General features: G+C 56.3%; 1 protein-coding gene across 2 annotated transcripts in view; it reads left to right on the top strand.

The window, feature by feature from the left end:
* The window catches only part of Evc2 (EvC ciliary complex subunit 2), a 101,666-nt gene extending 74,007 nt beyond the window's left edge, over positions 1-27,659 (top strand). For both annotated transcript variants that reach the window (XM_026395276.2, XM_026395275.2), the window contains exons 16-23: positions 216-420; positions 1,321-1,437; positions 11,934-12,161; positions 19,477-19,691; positions 21,021-21,108; positions 22,949-23,142; positions 25,324-25,425; positions 27,086-27,659. In XM_026395276.2, coding sequence (XP_026251061.2) covers positions 216-420; positions 1,321-1,437; positions 11,934-12,161; positions 19,477-19,691; positions 21,021-21,108; positions 22,949-23,142; positions 25,324-25,425; positions 27,086-27,350 — 1,414 coding nt within the window. In that variant the 3' untranslated portion in view covers positions 27,351-27,659. The remainder of the gene's footprint in view (positions 1-215; positions 421-1,320; positions 1,438-11,933; positions 12,162-19,476; positions 19,692-21,020; positions 21,109-22,948; positions 23,143-25,323; positions 25,426-27,085) is intronic.
* The last annotated feature ends 208 nt before the right edge of the window (positions 27,660-27,867 follow it).

Raw genomic sequence — 27,867 nt, 5'->3', positions numbered from 1 at the left:
CGCCTCCTTGAGCTCTAGGTCTCAGCTCCACAGGACCCTGTGCCCAGCAGCGCATACATCAGGCACCCAGGAAAGGCTTGCGGATTGAACGCCCGGAGGAGCGATGCCTTTCCTCCACGCAGGGACTTAGTTCATGGGACGTGAAGTCCCAGCTCCCTTCCCAACCCCACACCTGCGTTTCCTCTTGGTGGAACATGCCACTGTCCCCTCCACAGGCGGCTCTGCTGCTGGGCCTTCTCACTGTCTGAAGAGGAGCTGCTCAGGATGAGGCAGGAGGTCCACGGCTGCTTCGCCCAGATGGACAGGAGCTTGGCCCTACCCAAAATCCGGGCCCGAGTCCTGCTGCAGAGATTCCAGACCTCCTGGCGGGAAGCAGAGGTCCTGAAGCTGGACCAGGCCCTGGCTGCACCTGAGCTGCAGGTAGGCGGGACAACATGGCCTCTCAACTGCAGGGACTGGCCACTCCCCCCCCGCAGGATCTGACCCTGTGGAGTCCTGTGTCTCTGTCCCCTACCCAGATCCCTCTCCCCGTCCTCTCCTTTCCAGCCATGGTAGGTCTTACTGTTCTTGGAACACCCAGGTTTGTCCTGACCTCAAGGTCTGGGGACAGCTCTGAGGCCATGCAGATGCCCTTACCCAGCTGGTACAGTGTCCACCTGCAGCCGCCCGTGGTTTGCAGCCACACTCTTCTGTACTCTTCTCCTGAATGTTGTGCTGGGTGGAAGGGAGGCACCTGACCTGAGATGTGGCTCTCCTCTCTTCTCCCATAGTCGTGGACAGTGGCTGATTCAGGGTACAAAAGGCCTCTCTACAAGTGGCACCAAGGAGGGTTGCTCACCTCAGCTCAGTGGGCTTGGAGAAGAGCCTCTTGTACTGGGATGATGATTGACAGCTGCCTTTGGGGGACCACCTGCGTGTCTCAAGGGCAGATGAGTCTGGTGCAGCTGATCCTGCATGTGATCTTGAACTTGCTGTTGTAGACCTCTGGGGCCACACCTCCTTGAGTGCACATGATCTTGAACTGGCCATTACTCCTGCCTGCAGCAGGCTTTGTAGTCTCTTCACCCCTCAGTTCAATGTCACCTCCACCAAGAGGCCTTCTCTGAGTGCCCATGTAAAATAACCTTCTCCCAGGCATGCTTTGTCACGAGGCCATCACCTGGCATGATCCAGGAAGAGATGCATCCTGCTGGCCTCAGGTGGAGTTTGCCAGTTCTCTGAGCCAGAGTCTTCCCTTGGCTTGGGGCGACCTGGGGCTGCATGAGCTTGCTGGTGACCATCTTGATGCCAGTGTTTTCTCTGACCCCTCTCCACCTACAGTCCAAGACCAGGAAGCCGCGGTCCAAGAGTAAAAGCAAGGTGGACCTTTTGAAGAAGTGCATTGAAGACAAGATTCGCCTCTTTGAGGAACAGGCCCCTGAGGACCTGGTTGAAAAGGTGGGTGCGTCTGCTTCATTGGTGGCTTCTCTCTGCACCCAGCAGGTGACGCTGGCCGTTGGCAGGTGTGTGGAGTTCTCCTGGGCTGCTCCGTCCATCTGTCCCGAGCACCGTGCTCTGGAAGTCACTGTCCTGCACGTGTGGCCCCTCTCCCCTGGGCCCTCCCCCACTCCCTGGGCCTTCTGTCTGAGCCTCTTTCCCCGGGTCTCTGCCGGGAGATCTTGTCACCTCAGGCTCTGCTCCTTGTGGCCCTGGTCCCGCTGTGCATATGCCTGGCTCTGTCCTGGGGCATGGCGTCTGTCCTCTCCCCATCTCCTTTTTACCCGTGAGTCCTGGGCTGTGCTCCCACATCCCTGCTCCCTCCAGCCCCTCCTCATCGCCGTGTTTGGTCCTTGTGTCCGGCGCACCCTCAGGCTTCTGCTCTCCAGGCTGCGTTCTGCCCGCTCCCGCAGTCGCCTCTCGGGTCACTTCCTGGACGCGGAGCTCCGTCCTCTGCTGTCCTTAGGCGTTGCCTCTGTGCTCGGGTGTCCTCTCCGGGACGTCCCCCTCTACACCTGGCGCCCCCCTCCCCGCAGCCTGCGCAGCCCCCTTCCAGCAGTGCTTCGGGCTCTGCTCATTTGCTCCCTGAGTGTTTGAGGAGACAGTGACGTCCTGGCACCGTGTCCCCGAGCTCTGGCCTGATTCAAGTGGTCCTGCTTCTGCTCTCTATTTGGGGACCCTGATGAGAAACACTTAAAATTGTCTGTCTCTTAAAATGCTCCTCAGGGAAGGATCGAGGTGCTGTGGCCGTGGCAGGTGGAGCAAGCAGGAGGCAGGTGCACTGTTGGTGGGTCGGGAGGAGAGGGCTCCCGCGGGGTCGCGTGGAGTGGACGTCACACGGGCTGCCTGTGCCCGTGTCTCCTGTGCTTTGCCCTGTGTTGGGGGCTCCCAAGAGGACTGTGTTCAGGTGCCCCCAGCTGCGCTGTGTGAAGCAGCTGTGTTTGTCCCTGTCTTCTGTCCGTGTCCTCGCCTAGTTTTGTTTTTAATTTTAAAAAAATTTAAGGTAGGTGTACCCCGTCTCAGAAGACAGATGCCTGGGCCTGTGAAGGGCCCTAGAATCTACTCTGGGCGCCGTCAGTGGCTCCTTTCAGGGTGTGAAGGGGTTGGCCATCAGCAGCCATGAGCAGCAGGCAGAAGTGCCGGGACTGGGGAGGACAGGGCTGGACGGTGACCGGTGGGGGAGCAGCTCCCGGGCCACGTGACCCAGGGCATCATCAGTGGTGACCTTTTAGTGAGAGGTGTCCTTGCAGTCTGCCCTCCCACCTGGCAGGTGCCCACCTCAGGCGCTCCCTGACGGCAGCTTAAAGGGCCTCCCTGCTCAGCAGGTGGACTTTGCTCCCATTTCCTTTGCAGAGTGATCGTGGAGGGCAGCCACGGCCCCCACTTGCTGAGGGGCTGCCAGGTCATTGTTACAGTCAGGGTTCTGCAGATACAGAACCAGCCAGATATACACCCAGGTAGGCACCAACAGGAGGGTTATCACGGGGATCTGCTCAGGCAAGTGTGGAGGCCGAGAGCCCACCATCCGCCCCTGTGAGCTGGGCAAGCCGAGGCAGTGGTCAGCTCAGTCTTGCCCACAGGCCTGGGCCGGGGCTGCGGTGTAGGTCCAGAGTCCAGGGCCCGAGAACCAGGGGTGCCGACATCTCCCAGGGCCAAGAAACCACGGCCCTGCTCAGGGGAAGGCCCGGGGTCCCCTTCCTCCTCCCTTCTGTTCCGCTGGCTCTCCCGAGGCTGGATGGCCCCTGCTCACACTGGGGAGGGTCTTATTTGCTCAGTCCCCCAATTCCAATGCTGCTGTCACCCAGAAACACCCTCACAGTCGCTTCCAGAAACAACACTCTGGGCATCCCTTGGCACAAGCCAGGTGGCACTAAAACCAACCCTCACGGTCACGTTTCAGGGGAGGGAGGTCCTCAGAGTCTGTGCAGCTGTGGAGATGGCGCCAGGTCCTCTGACAGCTGCCCAGGAGACCCGGGAGGATGGCCTGGTGGGAATGGGGTGCATCCAGGGCGGCTCTGGTCTCTGGTTCACCTGGGGCAGCAGAGCGTGCTGGGGACACCGCTGGGCCCCTCCTTGACTGGAATCTGCAGGCACCAGTCCACCCTTAGCCCTGGACTGACACCCCCTGGTCTGAGGGGAAGTGGGGTCTGGGGAGGGAAGGAGGATGGTTCACCCACCACAGTGATGGTCAGGGTTGGGGTGAACCGCTGGCCGCCGTCCCCCTGGCCCTGCTGTGCAGCAGCAAGCTGGGAGCTGGAAGGTGTCATCTTCCTGGGAAGACTCTCAGGGACTCTCTGTCCCCCCTGCCCCGCCCTTCCTCCCATGTTCCTTTGCTTCTCCTTCCCAGCCTGCCCTGCCCGGCTCTTCCTCCTCCTGCTGGGAGCACTGCTTTGTGCCCTTCCCTGGGCCGGGCCCCTCTGGGGTTCATGGGTGCAGAGGCGCAGCTGGTCCCTCACCCCTGCAAGTCCGCCTCTGCTTTCAGAAAATCCACTGCCAGTCTGAAGCTCCACCCAGAATCCAGGGCCCTAGGTGAACTTGGGAGGGACAGAGAGGGACGGGCAGACCAGTGCGGGCCTCCTGACCGCCCGCTTTCTGAACAGCTGACGGGTCGATGGAGGACGCTGGCAGTGCTGGTGTCAGGCAGCACCAGAGGGCCGAGTGGGCAGTCAGGGCCAGCGCTTCACCCCACGCCAGGCCCCCTGACGACCTTCTGGTGGCTCGATGCAGACTCACAGATATGTCTTGGAAACCTGGAAGGCCGCGTGCCCATTTTAGAAAGCGTTAGCCAAGTTCCTGAAACGTTTCTGTCATTACCCTGCAGGTGAGTTTTAGAGTAGCCGCCCATCCAGAAGGGGGGGGGGGTGTCTCTTATTTTATTCGGCTCTTCTAGGACCTTAACAGTTTTGCAGTTACTCCCATAAGCAGGCTGTCCACACAGGTGACTTCCTGTTTGCCCCACGTCCCCTCCCATGAGCCCCCTTCACACTCGGCTGGGCAGTAAGTCGCGGAGTGACAGTGTCCACAAGGTGCTGTGTGTTTGGGGGATGGTTTCCAGATGTGTTATAGGTTTGGTTATAATTGTGAATAATAACCTGTTTTCTATGATATTATTTGATATTAACAAATGTGGCTAAATAAGTCTTTCCAATTCCCTTATTCTCTCTCGGAAGCCAAACTGTTGGCTGGAGATTCCTAGCTCTGCCATTTTTCAACTGTGTGACCTTGAGCCACTACTGGGCCTCTCTGTGCCTCAGTGATCTCGTCTCTCCAGTGTGGGTAGCAGAAGCCTCTGCTTCTCAGGATGATTGTGAAGATCCCCTGTGGTGCTGTTGACTTTGCACAGTCGGCCTGACCCCCGTGGTCACTGTGGCCTGTGGCCTCCCCTTTGATATCTAGGCTCATTCCTTTTTCTACGTGCTGCTTCGGGGTCCTTGTCTGTTTGTCCCACCTTCTCTCATTTCCGTCCCCTGCCCTCTGGATCCCTTTCTGGCTTCTCTGCCTACTGGGTCGTCTCGTTTGGGGGTTGGGCATTGTGAATTGTACACGTTAGACGCTGGATTTTATTGAGGTTTTCCTGAAGAGCGGATGTGGCCCTCTGATGTTGTGTCCTTTCAAGACTTGCTTTTGCGCTCTGTGAGGTCGGGCCCAGGGCTGCCCTTGGACTAGGCTAACGTATCCCCACCACTGAGGCAGGGCTGGGAGGGCCCTGGTGACGTGCGTCCTGTGAGGTCTGCACTCTGACAACACGAGGCAACACGAGCCAGCCACGTCCGGCCTGTGCTTCCTGGTGGCTCCTCCTGGGCCTGTGGTAGCTCTTCCTGAGCAGATCTCAGTGGGCTTCTGTCTCTGCAGCTCCCTCCTCTGTGGGGCTCTGCTCCGCAGACTGTGGACACAGTGGCCCCCAGACTTGACTCTGGTTTCCTGAGCAGAGCCGCTGGGCTCCCCCGGGCTCCCGCCTCCCTCTGCTGCCTCTGAGCAGAGCGGGCAGTTGTGCAGCCCACCTGGCCCTGAGCTGCCGTTTTCTGGTCTAGACTTTTCCTAAGATCCTGGTTGTTTAAGGTGGAAAGCAAATCTGTTCACTGCTGCTCCATCCTGGCCAGAAGCCACATTTCTAACCCATCCTTTCATCCCTGGATTCTAATTTTATGCATCATTTAGAGGAAAAAGTATGGGTGCAATTGACTTTGAAGTGGATTGGGGCTTCCTCGTGGCTTTATCCTAGGCCCATTTGAAAAACTACTTCCTTTGTCCTCAGAAAGACTAAGGTTTTCTGGTGGGTGGGGAGCCAGGCCCCAGGAGGCAGGTCACTGTCCCAGAGAGTGCAGATGTCCCGAGGTAAAGTGGACACCACGCAGGCCCTGGGGAGGGCTGGGGACAGGGTCACCTGCAGCGCTGTGAGAGGCCTCTGTGGCTGCTCCTGTGCTCCTCACCACTGCTTTGGTTGGCTCTGGAGCAGGGCGTCCTCTCCTGGCCCATGCTTCTGCACCCAGGCATGCGGCCACAGCAGGGCACTTCCTGTCGGGACATGGGTTGGTCTCTGAGCTGCAGGCTCTGTGGCACAGGAGGGTGGGTCCCTCGGTGCACGTGTCACCTTGCCATCCATGATGCTCTGTCCCGTCTGCCCACGACCCTCCCTGGGAGTACAGCAGAGGAGGCCGTGGACTGCAGTGCCCGGTGGGCAGAGGGGCTCTGGGGTGCCTACCTGGCCTGGGAGACTCCCCGGTGGGGGCAGTTGGCCAGATCTGTTGGACGGAAGCTCCTGCTCAGATGGCCCTGGCCAAGCTCCAGGGGACGTAGGACGTGTCTTGCCCCCGCCTCAGTGTCAGGCCAAGCCCACGGCGGAGCAGGTCTGCGGCACAGCTGTGTGGCTTGTTTTCTGACTTTCCATTAATTGAAAATAGACCTATCTTTCTTCTTCTCCTCCTACCTCTCTTTCTTTCCAACTCTGTCATCTGTCTGTGGTCCGTTTCTGCTTCTTGTGTAAGCTGAAGCTTGGGGTCTCCCTGTTGACACAAGCGTCCTCCTGCCTTCGACAGCAGCTCGGCAGCTCAGCCCTCAGCTCCGGCAGGGTGTCTTCAGCCCCTCGATATATTTCAAGGCCCTGGAGCCTCCGTCGCCCTCCACGGGGAGGCAGGTGGACCAGCTGCCTCTGTTGGGTGGAGAAGTGAGGTTCAGGGTGGTTGCAGGCTGGGACACAAAGGTGCCGTGAGCAGGGACCATCTAGGCAGGGGAGGGGACATTCCCCCATCCACAGAGACGGCCCAGGCTCCACAGGGCTCTGCTCACACTGTCCTCCTCGTCCCCCGCAAGCTCCCCGCCCTGAAGCTCCCTTTTGAGAGTCTGTGGCTTCCGGCTGGCCCCCTCTTGGCACGGGGCCTGGTGGTCAGACCTCAGCCCGCCTTTCTGATCTGTTCTACCTTTCACGTTCCTGAAGACGACGGGCTGTCCCAGGGTGGTTGGACGTGATCGCCCTTTTTCTACTTTCATTGGTTGTTCATTTAAAATGTTCCCTTTTGTCTTCATCAACCCTCCTGTCAGTAGTCAAATGCCTCTTTCTACAAAGTGGGCTAAAAAAGAGCCACTCCCCCCAACACACACACACACATATTGTTGACTCCTCAGGTTAATAGTTCCTAACTTTTTGCTTGATATTTTGACCTTGGTGCCTCTAACACGCTTGTCTTGCTGTTGGATCTCCACCTTAAGATTACTGATTTGCGGGCTGGGGCTGGGGCTCAGCGGTAGCACACTTGCCTGGATTCTCAGCACCATGTATAAATAAATAAAGATCTATCAACAACTAAGGAAAAAAACTAAAAAAAAGGATGACCTATTTGCTTTCCTTTGTGGAAGGTGAAGATTTACTCTGTGTCCTCTCAACCTGCACCCCTCGTGCCCCGACATAGTTAGACCAGCATTTACATTTTCTATTATCACGACCACCTGAATGTCATCCACAGGTGAATCACAGAGCAAACTGGGATCCTCTTCATTTCTGCATTAGCTTTCTGTTTTTCTTGGAGTTACTATCATCCTTTAGTTTCTCTTGGGTTACTTACCACCAATTGGGTCCACTTCTCGACAGCTGGCCAGGCTTCCCACCAGGACCATCGTCTCTATGAATCCCATCTCCCCGAGGACATCTCTCCATGCCTCTGCACTGCTGCCACCTTGGGGTCATGCTGCCAACCCTCTTCAGCCTTCTCTTTCCTAACTTCTTCTTTGTTATAATGAAACACATCTTCTGTCGGTTTCTGAGGAAAGGAGTTAATACTTTGAACTTTTGCAAGACTGAAAATGTTTCTGTTCTGCCCTGTGCTTGACGTCAGTCTAACCCATCTTGGGATTCTGGAAACTTCCTTCAAGTGTCTTAAGGATCCCTCCCCTTCTGAATACCCAGATGCTGACCTCTTTCCCTTCATTTTCCTCTTTCACTGTTTTCCTTCTCTTTGTTCTTTGCTTTACTTGTGAGACATTCAAAGGTCTTACACACCTTTGAGTTTTTCTCTTGTGTTTTCAATTTCTAAATCTTCATACTCTCCTCCATACTCTGTTCCTTAAAAAAAGACCATGAGGGTTGTGGCTGGGGCCGAGGCTCAGTGTAGAGCACTTGCCTAGCATGTGTGAGGCACTGGGTTCGATTCTCAGTAGTGCATGTAAATAAAATAAAGGTCCATTGTCGACTAAAAAAATGTTAAGCCCATTTAAAAAAGAAGAACATGTTCATTGTTGTTAAGACTCATTTAACGTTCTACCTCTTTCTGAGAATGATTTTCTTTTTTTAATCCTGGGTATTCACTGATACTTCTGGGTTCATTAGAAGTCTTGCCAGGCTTGTGGTCCTCCTTGGTGGTCTGCTCATATCTAAGAATGGGGTAGTAAAAAGCTGTCAGGAGTCTCTGGGCCTCCAGGTGGGGCTCATAGACTGTGACCTTCACTCTGGTGTGACGAGACTGGGCCATTCGGTTGGGGAACCCCCGAGGTCAGTGCCTTCAGACCCTTGTCAGGCTACTTGGGTTCCTGAACGAGGGCCACTGCAGCCCCCTGCCCACGCGGCAGAGCCTGGCTGCCCAGCTCCTGCGGAGCCAAGTGGGGAGAGAGCTGGGGATGGAGGCCTCTCAGCCCAGTCTCCAGAGTGGGGCCTCTGCCACCAGACGTGCCTGGTCTCCTCCTCCCGGGTCAGACTCCCAAAGAGCAAACCCCAGCTGTCTGCTGGGCAGGAAGGGCAGGGGCTGTGGACGGAGGTGGGGCGGGGGACTTCCAGGGGCCTGCTCCCTGGTTAGCTGGCCGCCCTCTCCTTTACCAGCACTTCCAGGTGCACCTGGTGGTGCAGTTTCTAAGGCGGGGATCCTGCGGTGTGGGTCCTGTTGCTTCTCTGCCCCCCCCCCCCCGGGGGTACTGGCTCTGGGTGTCCATCCAGTCCTTTTCCACTCGGTCGTCCAATTTCTGGCTTTCAGATTCTGCTCCCTCTGCGCCCACCCTTCCCTTCCTTCTTAACACAGTAGATGCACCCTGTAAGTCCCTCTGTCATCAGCCACCTCCATATTGACCTTTCTGTACCTCGTACTGGATTTTGTAATCAGAAACAGACAACCACAACCTCCCTTCTAGAGGGGGAAAGTCCTTCGATATTGCGACCCATTCTTCCCGTCTTTCCTGGCTCGACTTTAGAGAGGTCCTCTTTATTAACGGTCAAGGTGGTGATAATGGCCATGATGCAGTGAGGGGGACTGGCAGCTCCTGCTTGCCTGGCGCTCACTAGGTACCTCCCGCTCTTTTGTTTCCTTTTCACACACAAACCTGAGACTCAGAGAGCTTAGACACCTTGGCTGGGTCGCACAGCTGGTTGGGTGGTAGGTGGTTTCTTGCAGGGAAGAGACGGCAGACAGACCAGCCTTCAACTCCAGGTGGCCAGGCAGAGCCGCGCTGCGTGGTCGGCGGCAGCCATGTCCCTGGATCGTGTGACATTTGTGCGTTGATCGTGGTGAGGGCCAGAGGTTGTGTCTTTCCAGGAGTAGAAGTGGATGATCCTGAATCTTTCCGTGGCAGGCACTGGACTCTCCCTCCGGCCCCCTGTTCCCCCGGGTGTTATGGGATGGATGAGATTAAGGGGGTGGGCGCGGTTAACTCCTCCTCTCTCTGGGAGCCCCTGGCCTGAGGGGCCCCTTCTCTGCAGGTTGTGTGCTGAACCCAGGGGGCCTCCTGTTTGGAGACCCGCCTGAGCCCCCTCCTCTGAGGTCTCCATGGTGCTGAGGCTGACCTGACTCAGCCTCTGTCTGGCTGGCCCTTGCATCCGGTTATATTGGCTTCCAGACCTGCGGATTGTGACTTAACGAATCCCCGGAGTTCCCGTGGCTCTGCTGGCTGGCAGGGTCACAGGGCATACCTGGGATTCCTCCTCTGAGCTCCACGTGCTGCAGGGAAAACTGGTAGGAAGTTGGTCAAACTTCCAATTAAAATAAGGGAATTTAGCAGAATATTGTTCAGCAAATGAATTATTATTTCAGATGCTTGAATATTTAATGAAGCCTGTCCTTAATAACCTCATAGAAATGCAAATCTGTCCTTTCCTAGGAGTTCTTTTAGACAAGGGCTTGAACCGTCTCTAGAGACATAATTTCATCGTCTGGAATGAATAAATTAAGCTTTCCAAAGAAGCAAAAAGGATTTTGGAATATCTTAAACTTTGTAGTCCATGTTGTTCTTATGGTTTATACAAAGAGCTAATTGTTCCCCCACATTTTAAGTTTACATTTGCATAAACAGAACTCCATCTAGCCCTGTGGCCACCTCATTCTGCCCTGCATCTCTGTAGGAGACTGGCCCTTGTAAGACTTGGACCACTGCTTGCTCACCCAAGGGGGAAAATCGAGACCATACGGTGTAACCTGTAAAACTGAGCTCATGCAGGTGCATGATGAAGGAGACAGCTCATCCATTTCTTGCTCATCTTTTTATTGTGCTAAAACATTAACTTTACACAAAACACACCTATTCAATCACTTTTAAATGTACAACTCACTTGTGTTAGTCAGATTTCCATTGCTGTGACAAAATACTTGAGAAAACAACTTAAAGGAGGAAAGAGGTATTTTGGCTCCCAGTTTCAGAGGTTTCAGCCCATGGTCAGCTGGTTCCAATGCTGTGGACCTGTGGTGAGGCAGAGCATCCTGGCAGAGAGGGCGTGGTGGAGCCACGCTGCCCACCTTGGTGGTTGGGAAGCAGAGAAAGAGGGAGAGGGAGGCTGGGAACCAGATATGGTCCCCGAGGACATTTCCTAAAGGACTCTCTTCCTGCGGTGAGGCCCTGCCTCCTGCATTTCCTCCACTCCAACAGTCCACTCATTCAGGTGACTGCATCAATGGGTCCACCCACTGACGAGGGCAGAGCCCTCAGGAGCCCACCACCTTCCCAAAGCCCCACCTCTGATCCCTGCTGCCTTAACACAGGAGCCTTTGGGGACACTCCAGGCTCAGTCCTCAGCAGGCACCAGGTACCCTGGCACATGAGTGTCGTCACCATCCCACTCCAGAACTTTCCATCTTGCTTATGCATCATACAGTGTCCACCCTTCCTCCTGCCCCGTCCCCGGTGCCCACAGTTCTGCTTTCTGCCTTTATGCATCTGACTTCCCAGGGACTTCAGTTGGGGGATCATGCAGCACTTGTCCTTTGGGACTGGCCCACATCACACAGCCTGGTGTCCTCGAGGTCTGTCTCTGCTGCAGCAGGGTCAGGATTCCCTTCCTGTGTAGGCCGACTGGACTGCATGCGCCTTTCTTTGGGTTATGGTGACTTTAAGGAGCCGCGGTGCCTGTGCAGCTTTTTTTCCGGGTCACACTTCTGCTCCTCCTGCAGAGTGGGGCCCACAGAGTGTAGCCTGCCTTTTGGGGCTCGGGTGAGGTGAGAGGCACTGATGTCACACCTGTAGCCTTGACAGAAGAGAAGACAGGTGGACGCTGAGGGACTGTTGCCGAGTGGCCATGGTCGGGTCTGCTGGCAGGACACGTACAGAGCTCCGGGTGCAGCCGGCCCTGCGCTCTAGCAGGTGCCCCCAAGGGGAGGAGGAGCTGGGGGGACGAGCAGAGAAGAGCAGGACAGGCGCTTGCTCCCAGAAGTGAGGGTGCCCGAGGGGCCAGTCGGGAGCTGGAGACCAAAGGAAGAGAGCGTGTGGGCACTTCAGTCAGGCAGGTGCCAGGCTCTGCGCAGGGTGGAGGGGCCTGGGAGCTGCGCAGGGAGAGTGAACGGGAGGGCCTGAGCTGGACGGCAACACGCCCGCTCACCCTCAAGGGTGGTAAGTACAGCATGAAGGACAGGCGTGGTCCTCAGAAGCTGGGCACTTCTCGGTGGCTCCTGTAGATTCCCGTGCTTCTGTGGGACGGCCCTGGCCTCTGGGAGGTTGCTGGCTCTCCTCCCCGTCCCTCGGCTCACTGCCCTCTGGTGCTGCCGCTCCCCCAGGTGCGAGGGGAGCTGCTGCGGGAGAGGGTGCAGCGGCTGGAGGCCCAGGAGGGACGCTTCGCGGAGTCGCTGGTTGCTGTGCAGTTCCAGAAGGCGGCCCGGGCCACCGAGACCCTGTCGGCCTTCACCGCCCTGCTCAGCATCCAAGGTCTGCTGCTGGAGGAGCTGAGGGAGTCGGAGACACTGAGCCAGGCGGCTTGCAGCCAGATCCTGCAGTCCCACAGCCCGGTGAGTGCAGGAGGGGTCGGGAGGGGCCGGCACCTTCTAAAGCCACCATTTCCTCCAGCTGCAGATGGGCCATGAGCGCCCGGCTGGTCTCTGCCCTGGGGTGGGCCGAAGACCAAGTGGGGTGCATTGTAGGTCAGCAGCCTGCAACTCTCAGCCCAGGCAGCTCCAGGGCATTGCTTCTGGGGAGAGACCGTGGGGAACTGGTGAATCTTCTGGTCAATGGCAGGGACCACATTTTAGTGACATTAGTGTTCTTTCAAACAACAGAAGTTCGTGTTTGAATGAAGATGCAGTAAGGAGAAAAAAGTGCATATTTCAATTAAGGGCATCCTGAATGTCACCGTAGATTGGATTGTTTATCTTTGTAATTCTAAATTGTCATCAAGCCTGCAGGCTACACTCTTTCAGGGTGAAGAAGAGGATCCATAACATGAGAGCTATGGTAATCACTGTTTTGAGGACTAATTTGAGGTCCTTTGTGCCTGGACTTTAGAATTTTATGTGTCACTTATTACTGTGATAATTTCATGCAGGGGGAGGCCCTCCCAGGTGTGGGGTAGCTCGTGGGGGCAGGCAGGTGCTCGAGTGTCATGAACGGACCAGCTGCCAGTTGAGCATCGGCAGCTCTGTTCTGCTTCTGAAGACTACCATTTAAGTGTGATCAGCACTGAGTGCCCTTCCGCGCCCTCTGTTGTGGGTCATATTGTTGATTGTTGTGCCCTGCTGTGAAGTGGGTGTTGTCAGCACGCTCACTCCTCAGGGAAAGAGAGATGAAGACCGCCTGGCTGATGAGTGACAGGAGCCAGAGTCTCTCCCTGACTTGGTGCGCTGTCACCTTGGTGGATGGACTGTCCCAGCTGAGTTCATCAAGATGGGGGTCCCATAAATTCTTTAAAAGGTGGCAAATCACAGTTGACTCTGAAGAGTCCAAGACTGTTTTCTGGCCACGTGGTGAACGCTGCGTGGTGACAGGTGTCTTAAGGACAGAGCTTCAGTAGGGTCTCTGGGTGTTCCAGCACTGAGCTTCCAGTGCTGCCCCCATAAAGCTCAAGCACAGGAAGATGTCCTTCGGGACTGGCTGCGGGTGTCCCTGTCAGAGCTGCAGGGAGCCTTGAGAGCAGGTCGGGAGCCAGCACTGCCCTGGTACCACCGACACCTAGAACCCAGGTTGGGATGAGCCCCGGGCAGGAGGCTGTGGGATGTGTCCATGGGGCAGGACACCCAGACAGGCTGGGGGGCCAGAGGCCCTGCCTTCCCACCTGCTGCACGTGTGGGGGAAGCTGCCCTATGAGATTTAAGGAAAGGCCACAGCAGAGCGGAGACGAGAAGGGACCAGACGTGTACAGCCCTTCAGCCAGGACACCCCAGGTGCTGAAGGAGCCAGCAGGACTCCCTGGTCTCCAGTCCTGGTGCAGAGCAAGGTGTCTGCAGAGGACACATGGGGATTTCTAAAGACTGAGTGCAGCCAGAGGTGAGCTCTCCGTGGGCAAGAAGTCACTGGGCAGTGAGAAGCCAGGGGAGTGACCTGTGTGAGCAGGCCAGGGCCTTCCAAGACATTTGGGACCCAAAGCGTCAGCAGAATGTCGTGATTTGTGAGTTTACTGAAAAACTAAAGGTCACACAAAAATGATGTCGAAACGTTGTTCACCTGGAGCATTAGTGATTCTAGACTTGTGTGAACTTAATAAAAGAAAATAAGAAGAAGGAAAAGTGGAAGACTAGGGAGAAGTCAGGTTAAGGTGAGAATCTCGGCATACACGCTTCAGCATGATTGGTGATCAGATGGAGCCCAGAGGGCACACAGAAGGGCATCTGAGAAGCCGCCCTGAGTGCACCCAGGGTTCACAGCAAACAGGAAACCAAAATGTGTCCTTAGCTCACACTGGAGCAGTGACAAATAATCACCATGTGTCACTCTGGCTACCTTTCAACAAAGGGCAATTAACCTCAAAACAGTTAAAAAAGATAAATGCTAAAGAGTCCATACTTTGCGACTTTAGAACATACCTCTGAATAATTCCTAGGTCAAAGAAATAATGGAAATTATTTTAAAAAAACATAGAGCAGAAAAATAATGTACCTATGACATATCACAATGTGGAATTCAGCTAAAGCAGGTTTTGGAGGGAACTTTATACCCTAAGCTACATTAGGAAAGAAAGGCCCATAGCTGACCATGTAGGAAGCGGGTTGGGGGATCTGGGGTAATTGGCCTGTGGAAAAGCAGAGGAAGGAACACAGCGTAAATAAAAATAAAAACAGAACTGCCACAAAATAAAAATAAAAACAGAACTGCCACAAAATAAAAATAAAAATAGAACTGCCACAAGATAAAAATAAAAACAGAACTGCCATAGGGAAGTGGAAAGTTGAATTTTTTGGGGGGAAAAAAACTTACAAAATATACAAATGTCTGGCAAGACTTGCCATGACAAAAAGAGGTGAGGGACAAGTAAATGATATCAAGAGTTTAGAAAGCAATGGTAGATGCAGCAGTTTTTAAAAATAGGAGAATACCGTGCACAGCTTTATGTTGAAGAATCTGAAAACTGAACTGAAAGGAGAAAATTTCTAGAAAAGTCTGAAAGATTGACTCAAGATGGAAAAAACATGTACATTCCTAATGCCATGAAAGAAACTGGTGCATAGGTTAAGCATCCTCCCTGTTCACAGAAAACACCCAACCGAGACAGTTCTGTAGGCGGACTCCACCAAACCTTAAGGTCTTCCGCTGGTCTCGGGTGCACATTATTCCTGAGATCAGGAAGATGGAATTCCTCAGCTCATTTCATGCTGCTCAGCGAACCTTGATACCGAAACCAGACACAAGCAGTTTAAGAAGGAACAAGGGAAGTTGTGATGGTAGACACCAGATGTGAACATGACCCGTCCATCTATGAGAAGAAGTCAATCAATACATCGTGGCCAGGTTGAGTTTCCCCCAGGAGTATACGGTTGGTCTCTCAGGAGAAACTAGAACACCATTTTGAAAATCCACCTAACGGCTAACGGGGGAAGCAACCCAGACGCTCATTTCCACATATACACCCACTCGAGGTGGACTCCTGGTAATGGGAGGAGGCCTGGCCTAGCACTTACCCAAACACACAGCACGGGATGCACTCGGAGTGGTTGGCACGGAGGGAGCCCTGTCCTGGATTCCAGATGGAGGGAATGAAGCCTTCCCAGGGAAGGACAGTCCAAGGTCAGGGAGCTGGGGGCAGAGCGAGACACTAGGACCCCTGGCTCTCAGTTCAGTTACCTGCTGCCTCTACCTGCACGGGAAACACCCTCAGTGCGGCCTGTGCCGAGATCACCTGTGTCCACTGGTAACTGAGACCACAACACCCTGTCCATCTTGAGACTTTGAGTAGGACAGAGCTTCCTACTGCTGGTCTGTTGGGAAGAGGCTGTGGGTCCTGAGTGGAGATGACGTGGTGTCCTCAAGGCCAAGGTGATGGGTGACCCCTGTTTCATTCAGTCTGCAGTTGGCAGGAGACGGCCGTCGTGCTCCAGATGTTGGACTTCCATTCTGCATTTGATCGTCTGCATCGACCCCTCTCCTGTTGGAAATGGGCTTTTAAGCTCTTAAACTCGTGGGAGGATTAAAAAAGCATGCAATGAAATGCTGTGGGAGAAAGGACTCCTGTGAGGGTGACGTTGAGTGCACCTCACTGATGAAGGGTTCAGACTCCTTTTGTGATATTGGAACATATGCAAGGTGTAATTGGATCGGGGTGAAATGGTGATGATGGGCAGACTTAAACAGGAAGGACTTCCGGGGAGCAGATCTGTGACCCCAGACTAACTGTATGCACTGTATCTGCATTTGGTTTGACCTGAGCACGCACCTCCAGGCCCATGGGCACCTCCCTTCCCTCCTCCCTCCTCCTCCCTCCGCCTGGTTCTCCTGTGCCAGGACTCACCCTCTACTGATTCTGCCTGAGTTCTTGCACTTGGTCTTCTGTGGTCTGGCTTCGTGGCTCCCAGCCATCTGGGCTTCAAAGGCAGAGAGCGTCACTATTGGCTGCACCCGCCAAGCTCTGCGTGAGGCCCAGGCACTGACTGTGCTTTTGCCCCTTCCTTCCCTCCACGGTGGCATTTCTAGTCCCATTCTTCTGGGGAAGGAGCTGAGGCTTAGGGAGGGACAGTCATTTCACCAAGGCCCACAGCAGCAAAGCAGGCCTCCTGTCCTAAGATCATGCCCCGGGCCCCCTCTCTATTCCAGTCTCCTCTCCACACTGTGGCCAAAGGGATGTTTATGAAAAAATAAAATGATCACGCACAGCCCCAGCCGCCAGGTCCACATTTAAACTTTTACCTCCTGGCTGGGAGCAGTGGCCCATGCCTATGATCCCATGGCTTGGGAGGCTGAGGCAGGAGGATGGCAAGTTCAAAGCCAGTTCAGCAACTTATCGAGGCCCTAAGCAGCTCAACAAGACCCTGACTCTAAATGAAATACCCAAAGAGGCTGGGGATGTGGCTCAGTGGTTAAGTGCCCCTGAGTTCAATCCCTGGTACAAAAACAAAACAAAACACTGACCTCCTACCATTCCTCCCTCAGACCCTGGGCTTCGGCCCTAGACCTTCCTGCTGCTCTGAGCCCTGAGATACATTCAAGCATCTGTTCCTTAGAGGGACCTCTACCTAGAAGACTTCTGCCTCACCTCCTGGCAGACTCCTGTCTACATTCTAAGACAAGCCCAGGGATCTCCTCCATCAAGCCACCCAGGATGCCCTCTGTGGCACCCTCTGTCCCTGCTCTGTGCTCCCAGAGCCCCATTGGAATCTGTGATCACCGAGGATGGTGTTCTGTCTCTGTCTCTGCATACGGACTGCCCCCTCCCCACACTGAGTCTTCAGGATCCAGAGACATGCCTCACTCACTCTGAATCCCGACAAATACCCAGCAAAAAGGAACTCTATCCTCTGTCCACCCATCCATCCGTCGGTCGGTCTGTCTATCCATTCTCTACCTAATCTATTTCTGCCATCTTTCTGTCCTCTATCTATCGTCCATCCATCTTTCTGTCCCTGTCTACCTATCATCCCTCCTGCCACCACCCATCGGTGTCACCAGCTGTCGCTCTGTTCGTGCACCGGGCAGGTACCTGGTGGTGCTCTCTGAGGCCGCTGAACTGAGATGGGACCAGAGACCAGAGAAACCTCAGTTCTCTCCAGCTGTGTTTTTGCCCAACACTGTGACTTCAGGAGTTTCACTTACACTCTCTGTGCCTCAGTCACCTTGTCTATAAAAAGGGATAATGGTAAATCCAATTTTGTGTCATTTTGTGAAGATTAAATAAATTGTTTCAATGCTCTGGCCCAGTGTAGACATTCAGGAAATGTTAACTGCCATTATTATTATTATTATTATTATTATTATTAACTTTTTCCACGAGCTGGGCCCTGTTCTCACTGTTGGGGAGAAAGACAGGTCATCACAGCCCGGGATTCGTGGTCCTTGTATTTAAAGCCAAGCGAGCTCTAAAGAAGGTAGGCCCAGGCAGAGTTTGGAACCCAGCAGCAGGTGCGGAGGGGGAGCAGGCTTGGGCACAGGCCTGAAGCCCTGGAGAAGGTCCCATGAGAGAACGCTGAGCTGCAGGCCATGTGCACCTGCCTTCCATTCCTGACCCGGGATTTTCAAGCTCCTTAGAAAAGGTGGCCTCTGTGCTCCACCACTTCTCTGGTGACCCCGACAGGCTCGGGTTGGAGTCTTCCATCCCACACTGTTCCCAGCAGAGGTCTGGCCTCTGACAGGCTGCTGGCCATGAGCTCAGCTCAACAGGACACTGTGGGAAACCATGTAGGGCTACGTCTTCCCCCTCAGGGTGCTGCAGTGGTCAGTGGTCAGGATGGCAGACCCCAGTGGGCGGGGGTGCCGCTCTGCAGCTCTCAGAGGCTTCCCAGGCCCTGGATCGAGCTGGAGTGCGTGGCCAGGCGGTCAGTCTCCACGCTGTGTCCTCAGGGCTCCTCTCGGCCATTTGTCCCACTGTCTTGGTTCTCGGGTTGTATTTCTGAGCCTTGGGGACTGTGGGACTCTTGAGAATTTGATACAAACTTTGTTCCCTCCGCAGAAATCAGAGTACTTTATACATATTTAGGAGGATCAGGGGCCACCGTCCCCCGTGAGGCCCCCCAGGACCTCTCAGGATGAGCCCCACTGTCCTCCACCTCGGCGTCCCCCGCATGCACCTTGAAGGCCTGGGGGCCTCCGACCTACCCTGTGGTCCTCTGCCGAGATTTTCTGCTGACTTGGGAAGGCAGATGCCCTGTGACGGTGTCAGGCAGCATGGCCCAGTGAGAGCACAAGCCTGGAGTTCGCTGGCCTGGGCTCGGATCCCGACTCTGCCTCTGAGTGCGTCACTGGAACGTCACCGCCACTCTGCCCCGATTTCCTCATCCATAAACTCAGAGAAGGGGGGGTGTGGTCTAGAGTCGCTGAAGGACAGAGATCTTCCCACAGATGCCCCCCGACCTCCAGGGTTAGTTCACGATAAACTGAGAATAAGACTCAAGTTCACTTGCAGCCCTGGCCTGCCTGGCAGCTCAGCACACACTGGAGCGCTGCTGTCCATCCTGGCACCTGGGGCTGGCTGGGGACCATGCCGCCACCACAGTCCACTACGGCAAGAAAACACTGTACTGCGTGTCACCCGCCTGGGACACCATCCAAATTCCAGAGTTAGCGTCCGTCTTCCCTGCGTGTGCTCTGCCTGCACACCATGGCGAAGGCAGAAGTAGTAATGGAGCCTCCTAAGTTGGTGCCATCGGGGACCAGCAGCCCTTTGGTGTGCTTCTGTGCCATAGGCACTGTTGATAGGGACCGTGGTGCTGCGTCCCGTGGCTTCTTCAGTGGCAGATGCTGGCAGGAACTCTACGGTGATCCAGGGACAGGTGGCAGCTGCCCGGCACGGTGCAGATGGGCAGCAGGAGGCTCCCCCTGCTCTCAGGGAGCCCATGCTGTAGCCAAAGGGTGCATGACAGTGATACAGGTGGCTACAAAAAAGGGCATGTGAAGGGTGTCAGTGGGATGTGAGGAGGGACATCCCTGTCCCCCAGGGACTAGGGAGCCTGCCACCCAGGAGGTATGGTCTGTCGGCAGTCGGGAAGTCCCTGTAGAGGAAGGAGCACCACGTGCTGTTGGGTGGAGCTGTGACAGAGGTGGTGGGCACATCCTATAGCTGGTCTCGCTACCAGGGGAACCAGGCAAGATGGGCCCAGCAGGCTTCCAGCGCGTGCCGGGAGGTCAGACTTTGTCCTGGCTCCATTTACATTTGTAGTGGGACTCACCACCTGTCCCCTCTGTGTGCAGGAACTCCAGGAGCTGGAGAGGAGGCTGGAGGACCAACTGGCCCAGCAGGAGGCAGCCCAGCAGCAGCAGGCCCTGGCCAGCTGGCAGCACTGGGTGGCTGGGGGGCCTGGGCTCCTGAGCGAGCCTGGGGAGGAGGACTCCGAAAGGCCCATCTCCACCGTCCTGCAGCAGGCCCTGGGCAAGGGCCAGAAGTTACTGGATCTCCACCAGCAGAGGTACGTCCCATGGCCCGCAGTCCCCGAGGGTGACGTCCCCTGCAGGCCTGGGGAACCTGCCTCTCATCCTCCCGCCTATGGTGCCAGCCAGCCCGTGGCACGAGCCACCCAGCTTGGCAGGAATCGGCTTCCTTGTTCCCTGATGTCCTTCTAAGATACTTTATTTTCATATCACTGAGGTTTACTAATATTTTAGACTTTAAATGATCACAGACTTACAAGAAGTTGCAAAAATAATAGAGAGAGGTCTTGTTCCTCTTCACCAGCTTCTCCATCATCTTAGTGCAGGACCAAGCCGTGGGCCGACATCAGCAGAACTCAGGCCTCATTCAGATCTCATTGTAAACATGGCGCTTTATCAAGATTGCAAAGCCGAGCTCCTGTCGTCTTTCTCTGTTCTTTGAATTATTTTTCAACTAACACTAGACAGTTAGCTTGGCCTGTGGCATCAGGGACTCTTAGAAAAACAAGATTCACAGCTCTGGCGTTTCCACTGTGAACATGGCGTGGGTGTGGAGGGAACGTGAGGCCATCTGGACTGGGCAGTGTGATGGGCCCTGAAAACAGACTCGAGTTAGTCAGAAGGAAACAGACTGGAGTTCAATGGGCATGATCTCCGGGTGGTGAGATGCTGTGTCAACAGAGCACGGCTCGGGGCTCTGAGGTGACCGTGAAGGGCTGAGCGTGTGCTCAGGAGCTTCTCGGAGGCGTGGGTAGGTGGGCTGGGCGTTGGGGGGTGCAGTGCTCACGCGCTCCCTGGAGGCGTTGAGCTGCACCTGAGGACACATTGGGTGTGGCCACAAGAAGGACTGTGGGCAGGCCATGTGGCCAGCAGAGCTGCTCCCGTGGAGGACAGGAGGCTCCTGCGAAGGGAAGCCAGCTGGTCCTGTGGTCAGGGCCAGGTCCTCCCTGGACAGTGGCTCTGGGTCTGTTCAGCGCAGGGCACATGGACCAGGTCTTGGTCTTCTTGGTGCAGGCCTTGAGGACCGCTGCCCAGCCTTCAGAGAGGGTCACAGAGCTCTGTCAAAGTCAGACGTTTCCTTCAGGGGCCCACGGAACCTCCCTCAAGCAGCCCTCTCCTGGCTACCCTCCTTGGAAGTGGCCTAGGCAACAAGAGGCACAGGCCTCCCACCATCTCTTCGTATATCTGTGTACATGTGCGTGTGTGTGTGCGTATGTGTGTGTGTGTGTGTGCGCATACATATGTCCATATGCTTCTTTTTCACGCGGCGGTGTGGCTTTGATCCCTCTTCCTTACTTGGAGCCTGGATGGCCTCATGGTGTCCCTTCTTATCACAGCGGCCTCACTGGGCTCTGTTTTCCCTCTAGTTGGAGACAAGAGCAGCAGGACAGTGCTGTGCTGGAAGATCTGCTGGAGAACATGGAGACGGACACCTTCGCCACCCTGTGCGGCCAGGTGAGGAGACACCGCCCCAGACTGCCTCTGTCCCCTCCTCTGTCCCCTGCACACACCTCTTCCCCTTCCTCAGAGCTGCCTGTCCCCAGCCATCGAGTGGGCTGAGGAAGCTGGCCCGGGAAATTCAGAGCAGGTCATGGGTGGCCCCAGCACAGATGGCAGGCAGGGGACACTCGGGCAGGTTCCATGTCCCCACATTCACCCAACTGTGGATCCAAAATAAGTTGCATCGCTGTGGACAGGTGCTGTGCAGCTGGTCGGGCAGGGCCGTGTCTCTACCAAACACTGAGGGCCTCTCCCCAGCCAATGCTGTGCCCGGTGGGTAACCATTGTGTCCCGTGTCTTAGGTGATGATGGGAAGGTTTGAGAGGCTGTGTGCAGGGTATCTGCAAATGTGATGCTGTTTTATTTCGTTTTATTTTTAAATATTTATTTTTTAGTTGTAGGTGGACACATGTCTTTATTTATTTTTATGTGGTGCTGAGGATCGAACCCAGTGCCTCACACATGGTGGGCAAGTGCTCTACCTCTGAGCCACGCCCCATCTCTGATGCTGTTTTATATAAAAGGAAACATCTGGATCCCCTGACCACCCCCCAGGAAAGCCGGGCTGAGCCCGAGGGGTACAAACACCAAATGGACTTCCCCAGGTCCTTCTGCCTCCGCAGGGCTCTCCTGCTTCCTAGTGCACATGAATGACCGCCTCCTAGAGGGACATGTGGCTGGCAGCCCTGGGCTCCTGGCCCTTCGATGCCCTCCCCACCCCAACCTTGCTGTGTGGCAGTCTTAGGCCTCGCTGAAGTCCCAGGGGAGGTCTGACTGGCCAGGTGGTCAGGTGTGCCTGCCCTGACCAGAAGTGCTGTTACCTGTGCCTGTGTGATACAGGACAGTGGGACAAGCTCTAGCTCCATTTGTCCTCCCCGAACCCTGTGCCACAGTGTCATCCTAACCCCCATTTTACAGATGAGGAGGCGGAGGCAGAGAGAGATGAGAACCGGCCCAAGGCCTCTCTGTTCTGCTCAGTGCTGCTGGGCGCCAGGGAGCTTTCTGTAGTACCAGATCTGTGCTGGTTTCTCCAGGAGGTCGTGGAGCCAGTGTGGGGCGTTCCAGCGTCCACCGGGCTTCGTGTCTCCCGCTGCTGTTGCCCAGAGCACGTCACAGTCAGGAGCTGACATCGGTGTCAGCACGTGCACCGTTCTCTGTCACTTGAGCACAGAGGGTCCACCCCGTCGGGATGCACGCCTGTCCTCCCCACAGAGCCCTCCCAGTGCTGCCCCCTACTGCCCACCCTGGCCACCCAGGGTCTGCCCCAGCTCTGAGTGTTGTCCAGGCCGCAGACCTGTGTGCCTGGAGTCAAGCAGCCTTAGACCCGAGGCCCTTCCAGCTCTTTTATTTATTGCAGAACAGTGTTCTGTGGTAAGGACGCAGCACAGTGTCTCTGGGACACTCTCTGTCCCTGGTTTAGGGACACTTCAGTTGTTTCTGGAGCCTGAATGGTCCTCAGGGCCGTGTGGCCTCACAGAAGTGGAACAGGAGGAGAAAGGTGAGCAGTGTCCCTGCTGCAGGCCAGGGCCTCTGCTGTGTGATTTGGGCGCTGCCGACAGAGCCGAGGACAGTCACAGGGAGGGACGCGGCCTCAGGAATGCCGTGGGTGCCACAGGTGCTCACCAAATAGATTCTTTTGACAGCTCTGTGAATTTAGAAGCTGTTTTCCAGACTAACGACTAAAATATTTATTCCCCTTAGACAAAGAGCCCTAAGAATGCAATAAATTTAAAATTGACGCATGTCAAGTCTAGAGGTGGCGCGGGCTGAGCTCCCCTTCCCCTGCCTGCCCTAGGAGCTGAGGCTGGCGTCGTACCTCTGCAAGATGGCCATGGTGCCCGGGGCCACGCTGTGCCGCCTCCTGAGTGTGCTGCTGCCCGCGGGCTCCCAGCCCCAGCTGCTGGCCCTGCTGTATTCTGTCAGTGAGAAGCACTCGGACCGCCCGGCAGACCACGAGGGCAGGGAGCAGGCTGACCCTGGCAGGAGGAGGTGAGTGCCCTGTGGTGACCGCCTCTGGAAACCAGAGAGAGGGTGACCCGTAATGGGACTGGGGCAGGGGATCAGACCTACCATCAGGCTCACTGTCCGTTGGTCACATTTCTCCCTCCACAGGCTTTCTGAGTGCACATGCGTGTGTTGAGTGTGGCTGAGGTGTGTGCTGACCACCAGGTCGTGACTCTCGTCCCCATAAACCCATCCTTGGTGGAAAATGTGTGGGTGGGAAGCGTGTTTGACACCCCTCGGGCAGAACACCCCACTGCGGCACGGCCCGGGACAGTGGGGAGGCCCTCGTGGCCCTGCGGTGACTGGGAACTGCTGCTGCCCAGCATCCAAGAGAGGCCTGGGCCACAGAGGGGCCGCCTGGGGAAAGACCCCGACTCGAAGCTCCAAGTGCTGTTTCCACTGAACTCGTTGCTCTGGCCCCACCCCCAGGCGAGACTGGAGTGGAGCTGCCCTGCTGGCCCACACCTGCGTGTGGGTGTCGGGCGCCCGCGGTGCTGACGCTGTGCCCACAGGCCTGAGTGCGGGGGCAGCTCTCCATGTTCCTGGGCGATTCTTGTCCCAGTAGCTGAGCTGCGTTTCCTGCTACTTCAAGCCGTGCTTTCCCTGTTATTGACACATCTTCTCAGACATTGTTTTCAATGGCGGCCCAGTACTCCAGACAGGCATAGCCTAGGTAGGTGGCTGTCCCCATCTTCACTGGGGCCACTTTTCCTCAGCTGTTACAACCCTGCAGATATTTTCCTTTAGGTTCCGAGTCCAGGAGTGAATTGGGTCCATTGAGGGAAGGCAAGAAGTGGGGCTGGGGTGGGTCTGGGGGGCAGCCCGCAGTGTCACTTGAGAAAGGAAAAGTGGACTAGGTTGGCAAGGGTAGGGCCCCAGCTGCCAGAGCCCGCCTCATCCAGGACCTGTAGGAGGCTGTGGCTGGACGGCGGGGGCCTGGGGGTCCTGGAATGGCGATGGTGGGCACACACGTGGACACTGCTTTCCTGACCTGGGGCTGTCTGGTCAGAGCTGAGGAGGGGTCTGACTCCAGAGGTTGCGAGCTGAGGACACGTGGGCAGAGCTGGGTGAGGGGGAGGGAGGGCGTGAGGCCAGCCGTGAGGAAGAGCCGTCCTCGTGTCCTGCAGTCCAGCAAGTCCAGAGGGCCTGCTGGGCTGGTACAGCAGGAGGACTCGGGTGGCAAGTGCCTGCACTTTGTCCAGCCTCCTAGCCGAGGGGCCTAGAGGATTCTCCTGGCCTGGGCCACCCAGAGTCCCTGAGGGCAGGCAGGCCCTCTTCCTGGTCCCCCGCCCGGGGCCTGGCAGCCCCTCCCTGAGGCCTTGGCTTTCAAGCCGAGGAAGCTGACCGGCTGCACGGGAGCCGGTCGCTGAGGGACCTGTGGGGTGTGGGGAGAGCTGTGTCCAGCCCCGGAGGGTCAGGCCCAGGAAGCACCGCGGGCAGCAGCTGTGGGGTGCTGTCGTCAGAGATATGTCTCCTGGCAAGGAGAGCCCCCGGCCCACTGTGGGGAGGGACGAGCTGCACCCACCTCCAGGTGGGCGGGTGGGAGCACGGCGCAGAGGAAAGTGCCCCTGGGCTGGACTCTCTGGCCCATGCCGTCCTCTGCCAACCGGGGCCCAGGCCCACGAGCTCTCCTCTCAGTCTCCCTGACAGTGTGACAAGGTCCCTCGCCTTTGGTCTGGAGTCACACTTGTCCATGGCCTGAGGACGCCCTGCCCGCCACCCTCCCGGCTTCCACGTGCTTCTCTGTGTTGCACACGCATGTTCAGGACACGCTGACCCGGCTCAGGCAGGAGGACTAAGAGACGGAACCCCGCCCGCACCCGCCATGCCTCCCCAGCCAAGGCGGGCCCCACAAGCCACACAGCCCTTCATGAACGCCCCCCTTGCTCCCTGAGCTCAGATGTCCCCAGCTCTGTGTTGCCTTCTTTGACTGATGTCCCCTGTCGCTGTGATCCCCCGGACTGGGAGCCCTTCGAGGGCAGAGCTTCCTCCTTGACCAGGCCAAGAGCCTGCTTGATGGGTGTGTCCTGAGCAAGGGAAAGGAGGCGTGGAGACCAGGGGTCCTGTGTCGGCGGAGGTCACACGGGGGGGACGGAGGCCAGCAGAGGTCACCAGGGGGGGAGTTGAAGGCTGTCCTTTTTAACCCGAGCCTCTCTCTGCTGTTAGGAAACACCAGGCCTGGTGGCAAGCCCTGGAGAGGGAACTGCGCGGCGATCTGACGGCCAGGGGCCTGGAAAAGGTCCGCTGGGCCCAACAGAGGAAGGCGAGGTAGGCGCTGGCGCAGGTGCAGGGAGGGCCGTCCACGCTGCCTGAGAGCGTGGGAAGGTGCCCGGTGACGGGGCAGGGTCCTCCCTGAAGGCCACACATCTTTATTCCATGGGCTTAGTTTAGAAGCTGAAGATAAGCTGCAGCTATCGGGAGGAGAATGTTATATCATTATTAGCATTTTAATTACTGTATTTATTTTAGCTAATAGCTATTTTAAGGGCTATAATTAGAAAAGGAATAATTCCTTGTAGCTGTTCAGACATTATTATTCCCAAAGCCCTTTCACTTCTCATTGCATTGAACCTTCCAGAAAATGAAGATGATAGACCTGAAGTCCAGGGACCCCAAGACCCAGGACCTGGTGGCCCTGGGACGTGGACCGTAACAGTCCCTGTGTTTGCCTAACGCTCCAGGCCTGTGCATGCTCTGTGTGCCCAAGGCCTGCATCTCTGGCCTGTGATTTTTGCAAACCTGGAGCTCAGAGGGACGGGAGGGGCACAGTGGGTTAGATGTGACCACCTGTTGACCAAGTGTCTCCTGGATTCCATCTACGAGGGATTTAGGGAAGTCACATCAGGCGAGCTCATCTGGGTTTAAAAAGTGGCAGGCGCCCTGTGCTCGGGGAGCAGTGACTGTCCAGGGGGAGGGTCTGCCAAACCCCCTGCCTCCATCATTCCAGAGCTCAGGTGGAGGTGCTGAGCCCGTCACTGATCGTCCATGGTAACAGCTTGGGGCTGTCTGTGATGGGGGTATCAGAAAGTCGTCCCAAAGAAATTAGGTCCGGAGGTTGGTCAGGAGAAGCCACTCTAAGTCCAGATTGAAGCTGTGTGACCAGTGTGTTACCCTGGGAGCGCTCCTGGGCTGCACTGACCCGTGTGCCGCAGGTGACATGGGGGGTGATGGTCACAGCACTTGGCGCACTGTGGTAGCCTTTGCCCTGCCCAGAAGCACCAGGATCTACGGTGAGAAGGGAAGTAGGATATGAGCCAGAGCCACCTGGGAGTCCTCGCTCAGGCCCATACAAGCTGCAAGGCTGGGGACAGATGGTCCAGCATCCCACTGGCCAGTGATATCCCCTGTAGACCCAGGCTGTGGCCTTGTCCTGCACTGCTTGGGCAGAGAGCGCCAGTGGTTCTCAGGCCCCACGGGCTCTCAGCAGTAGCCACGGCATTCTCAAGAGCCTGGGGACTCGGGATGGCTCAGGGGCAGATTGCAGCAGTCCTGTCCCAGGACCCTCCCTAAGTGTGCTACCCTCTGCTGACGTCTGCCCGGCCTGGAACTTTTGCTTAGTACCCAGTTTCCTCAGCTGGTTTACAGTGAGGCCCAGGGTCTCCTTGTAAATGTCTGAGAGTCGGCCGGGGGTGGGGCGGAGCCTTCCCGGGGCCCTGCCAATCTCCATGGTGTGAACTCCCCGCCAGGCTGAGCCCCAGCTGACAATGTCATGACAACGACCCCACAAGACTCCTGAGATCTTGAGTCACGGGCCAGTACGGCTGGAGTGCTGCCACAGGCCTCCACTGACTTCAGGGGCACTCTGGTGCCCACAGGTGGGAAGGGTCTTTCAATGGCACGTGGCTGGGAATCTCCTGGAGAACTCAGAACCCTCAGGAAGGTCAGAGTGAGTCCCACCTGTCAGCTCAACCTCCTGTTCTCTCCTTAGCATATTAAAGAAGACGCATGTCCCCATCAGGGAGAGGATGGCGTTCTGCGGAGAAGGCTGGCCGCACCTGTCCCTGGAGCCCGTTGGCGAACCAGCCCCTGTCCCCATCCTAGGTGCGCAAGCCCTCGACGTGTTAAACACAGGCGAAAAGCTCTTCATATTCAGAAACCCCAAGGACCCGGAGATCTCTCTGCACATCCCTCCCAGGAGGAAGAAGAACTTCCTGAACGCCAAGAAGGCCAGCAGGGCCCTGGGCTTGGACTAGGGGAGGCCCCTGCGTGCTGCTGCTAACGCTCAGCCTGCAGCGTACCGGTTCCCACGCAGAAGACACGGGTCCCCTGCACACGCTGGCCTCAGTGACGATTCAGTGTGGTCTCATGGGTTTCCATTTGGCCTGCTCTCTTCCACACCATGAGGATGTGGACACTCCTTTCTTTTGGTCCCGACTCACCAGGGACCTGGAGGACACTCTGCCCCAGCTTGCACCCCTGTGCCCAGCTGTGTGACGTGGTCCGTGTTGAGGACGGGCCCCGCTGTTCTCACATTTTGTGTTTGCTACATATTCTGGTTTTATAAAGGGAACTTTTGAAAATAAATACATTTTACACAGAGCTCTCCACTTGCCTTACGTGGGGCCCTTGTTCCTGATTCTGTTCCTGATTCCCCATCGTGGCGTCCAGCAGAGGGCTTTGCCCTGTCTCTTGAGCTGCCAGAAAACATGCCGGCCCCTGGGGAATGCCATCGCCTGTTCACGTCTCAGTGGTCTTTCCAGTTGTGCAAGG

This window comes from Urocitellus parryii, chromosome 10 (genome assembly GCF_045843805.1).
Source record: "Urocitellus parryii isolate mUroPar1 chromosome 10, mUroPar1.hap1, whole genome shotgun sequence".
Lineage (NCBI taxonomy): Eukaryota > Metazoa > Chordata > Mammalia > Rodentia > Sciuridae > Urocitellus > Urocitellus parryii.
Note: the sequence above shows the minus strand (reverse complement) of the source record. Positions and strands in the feature narration are given on the sequence as shown.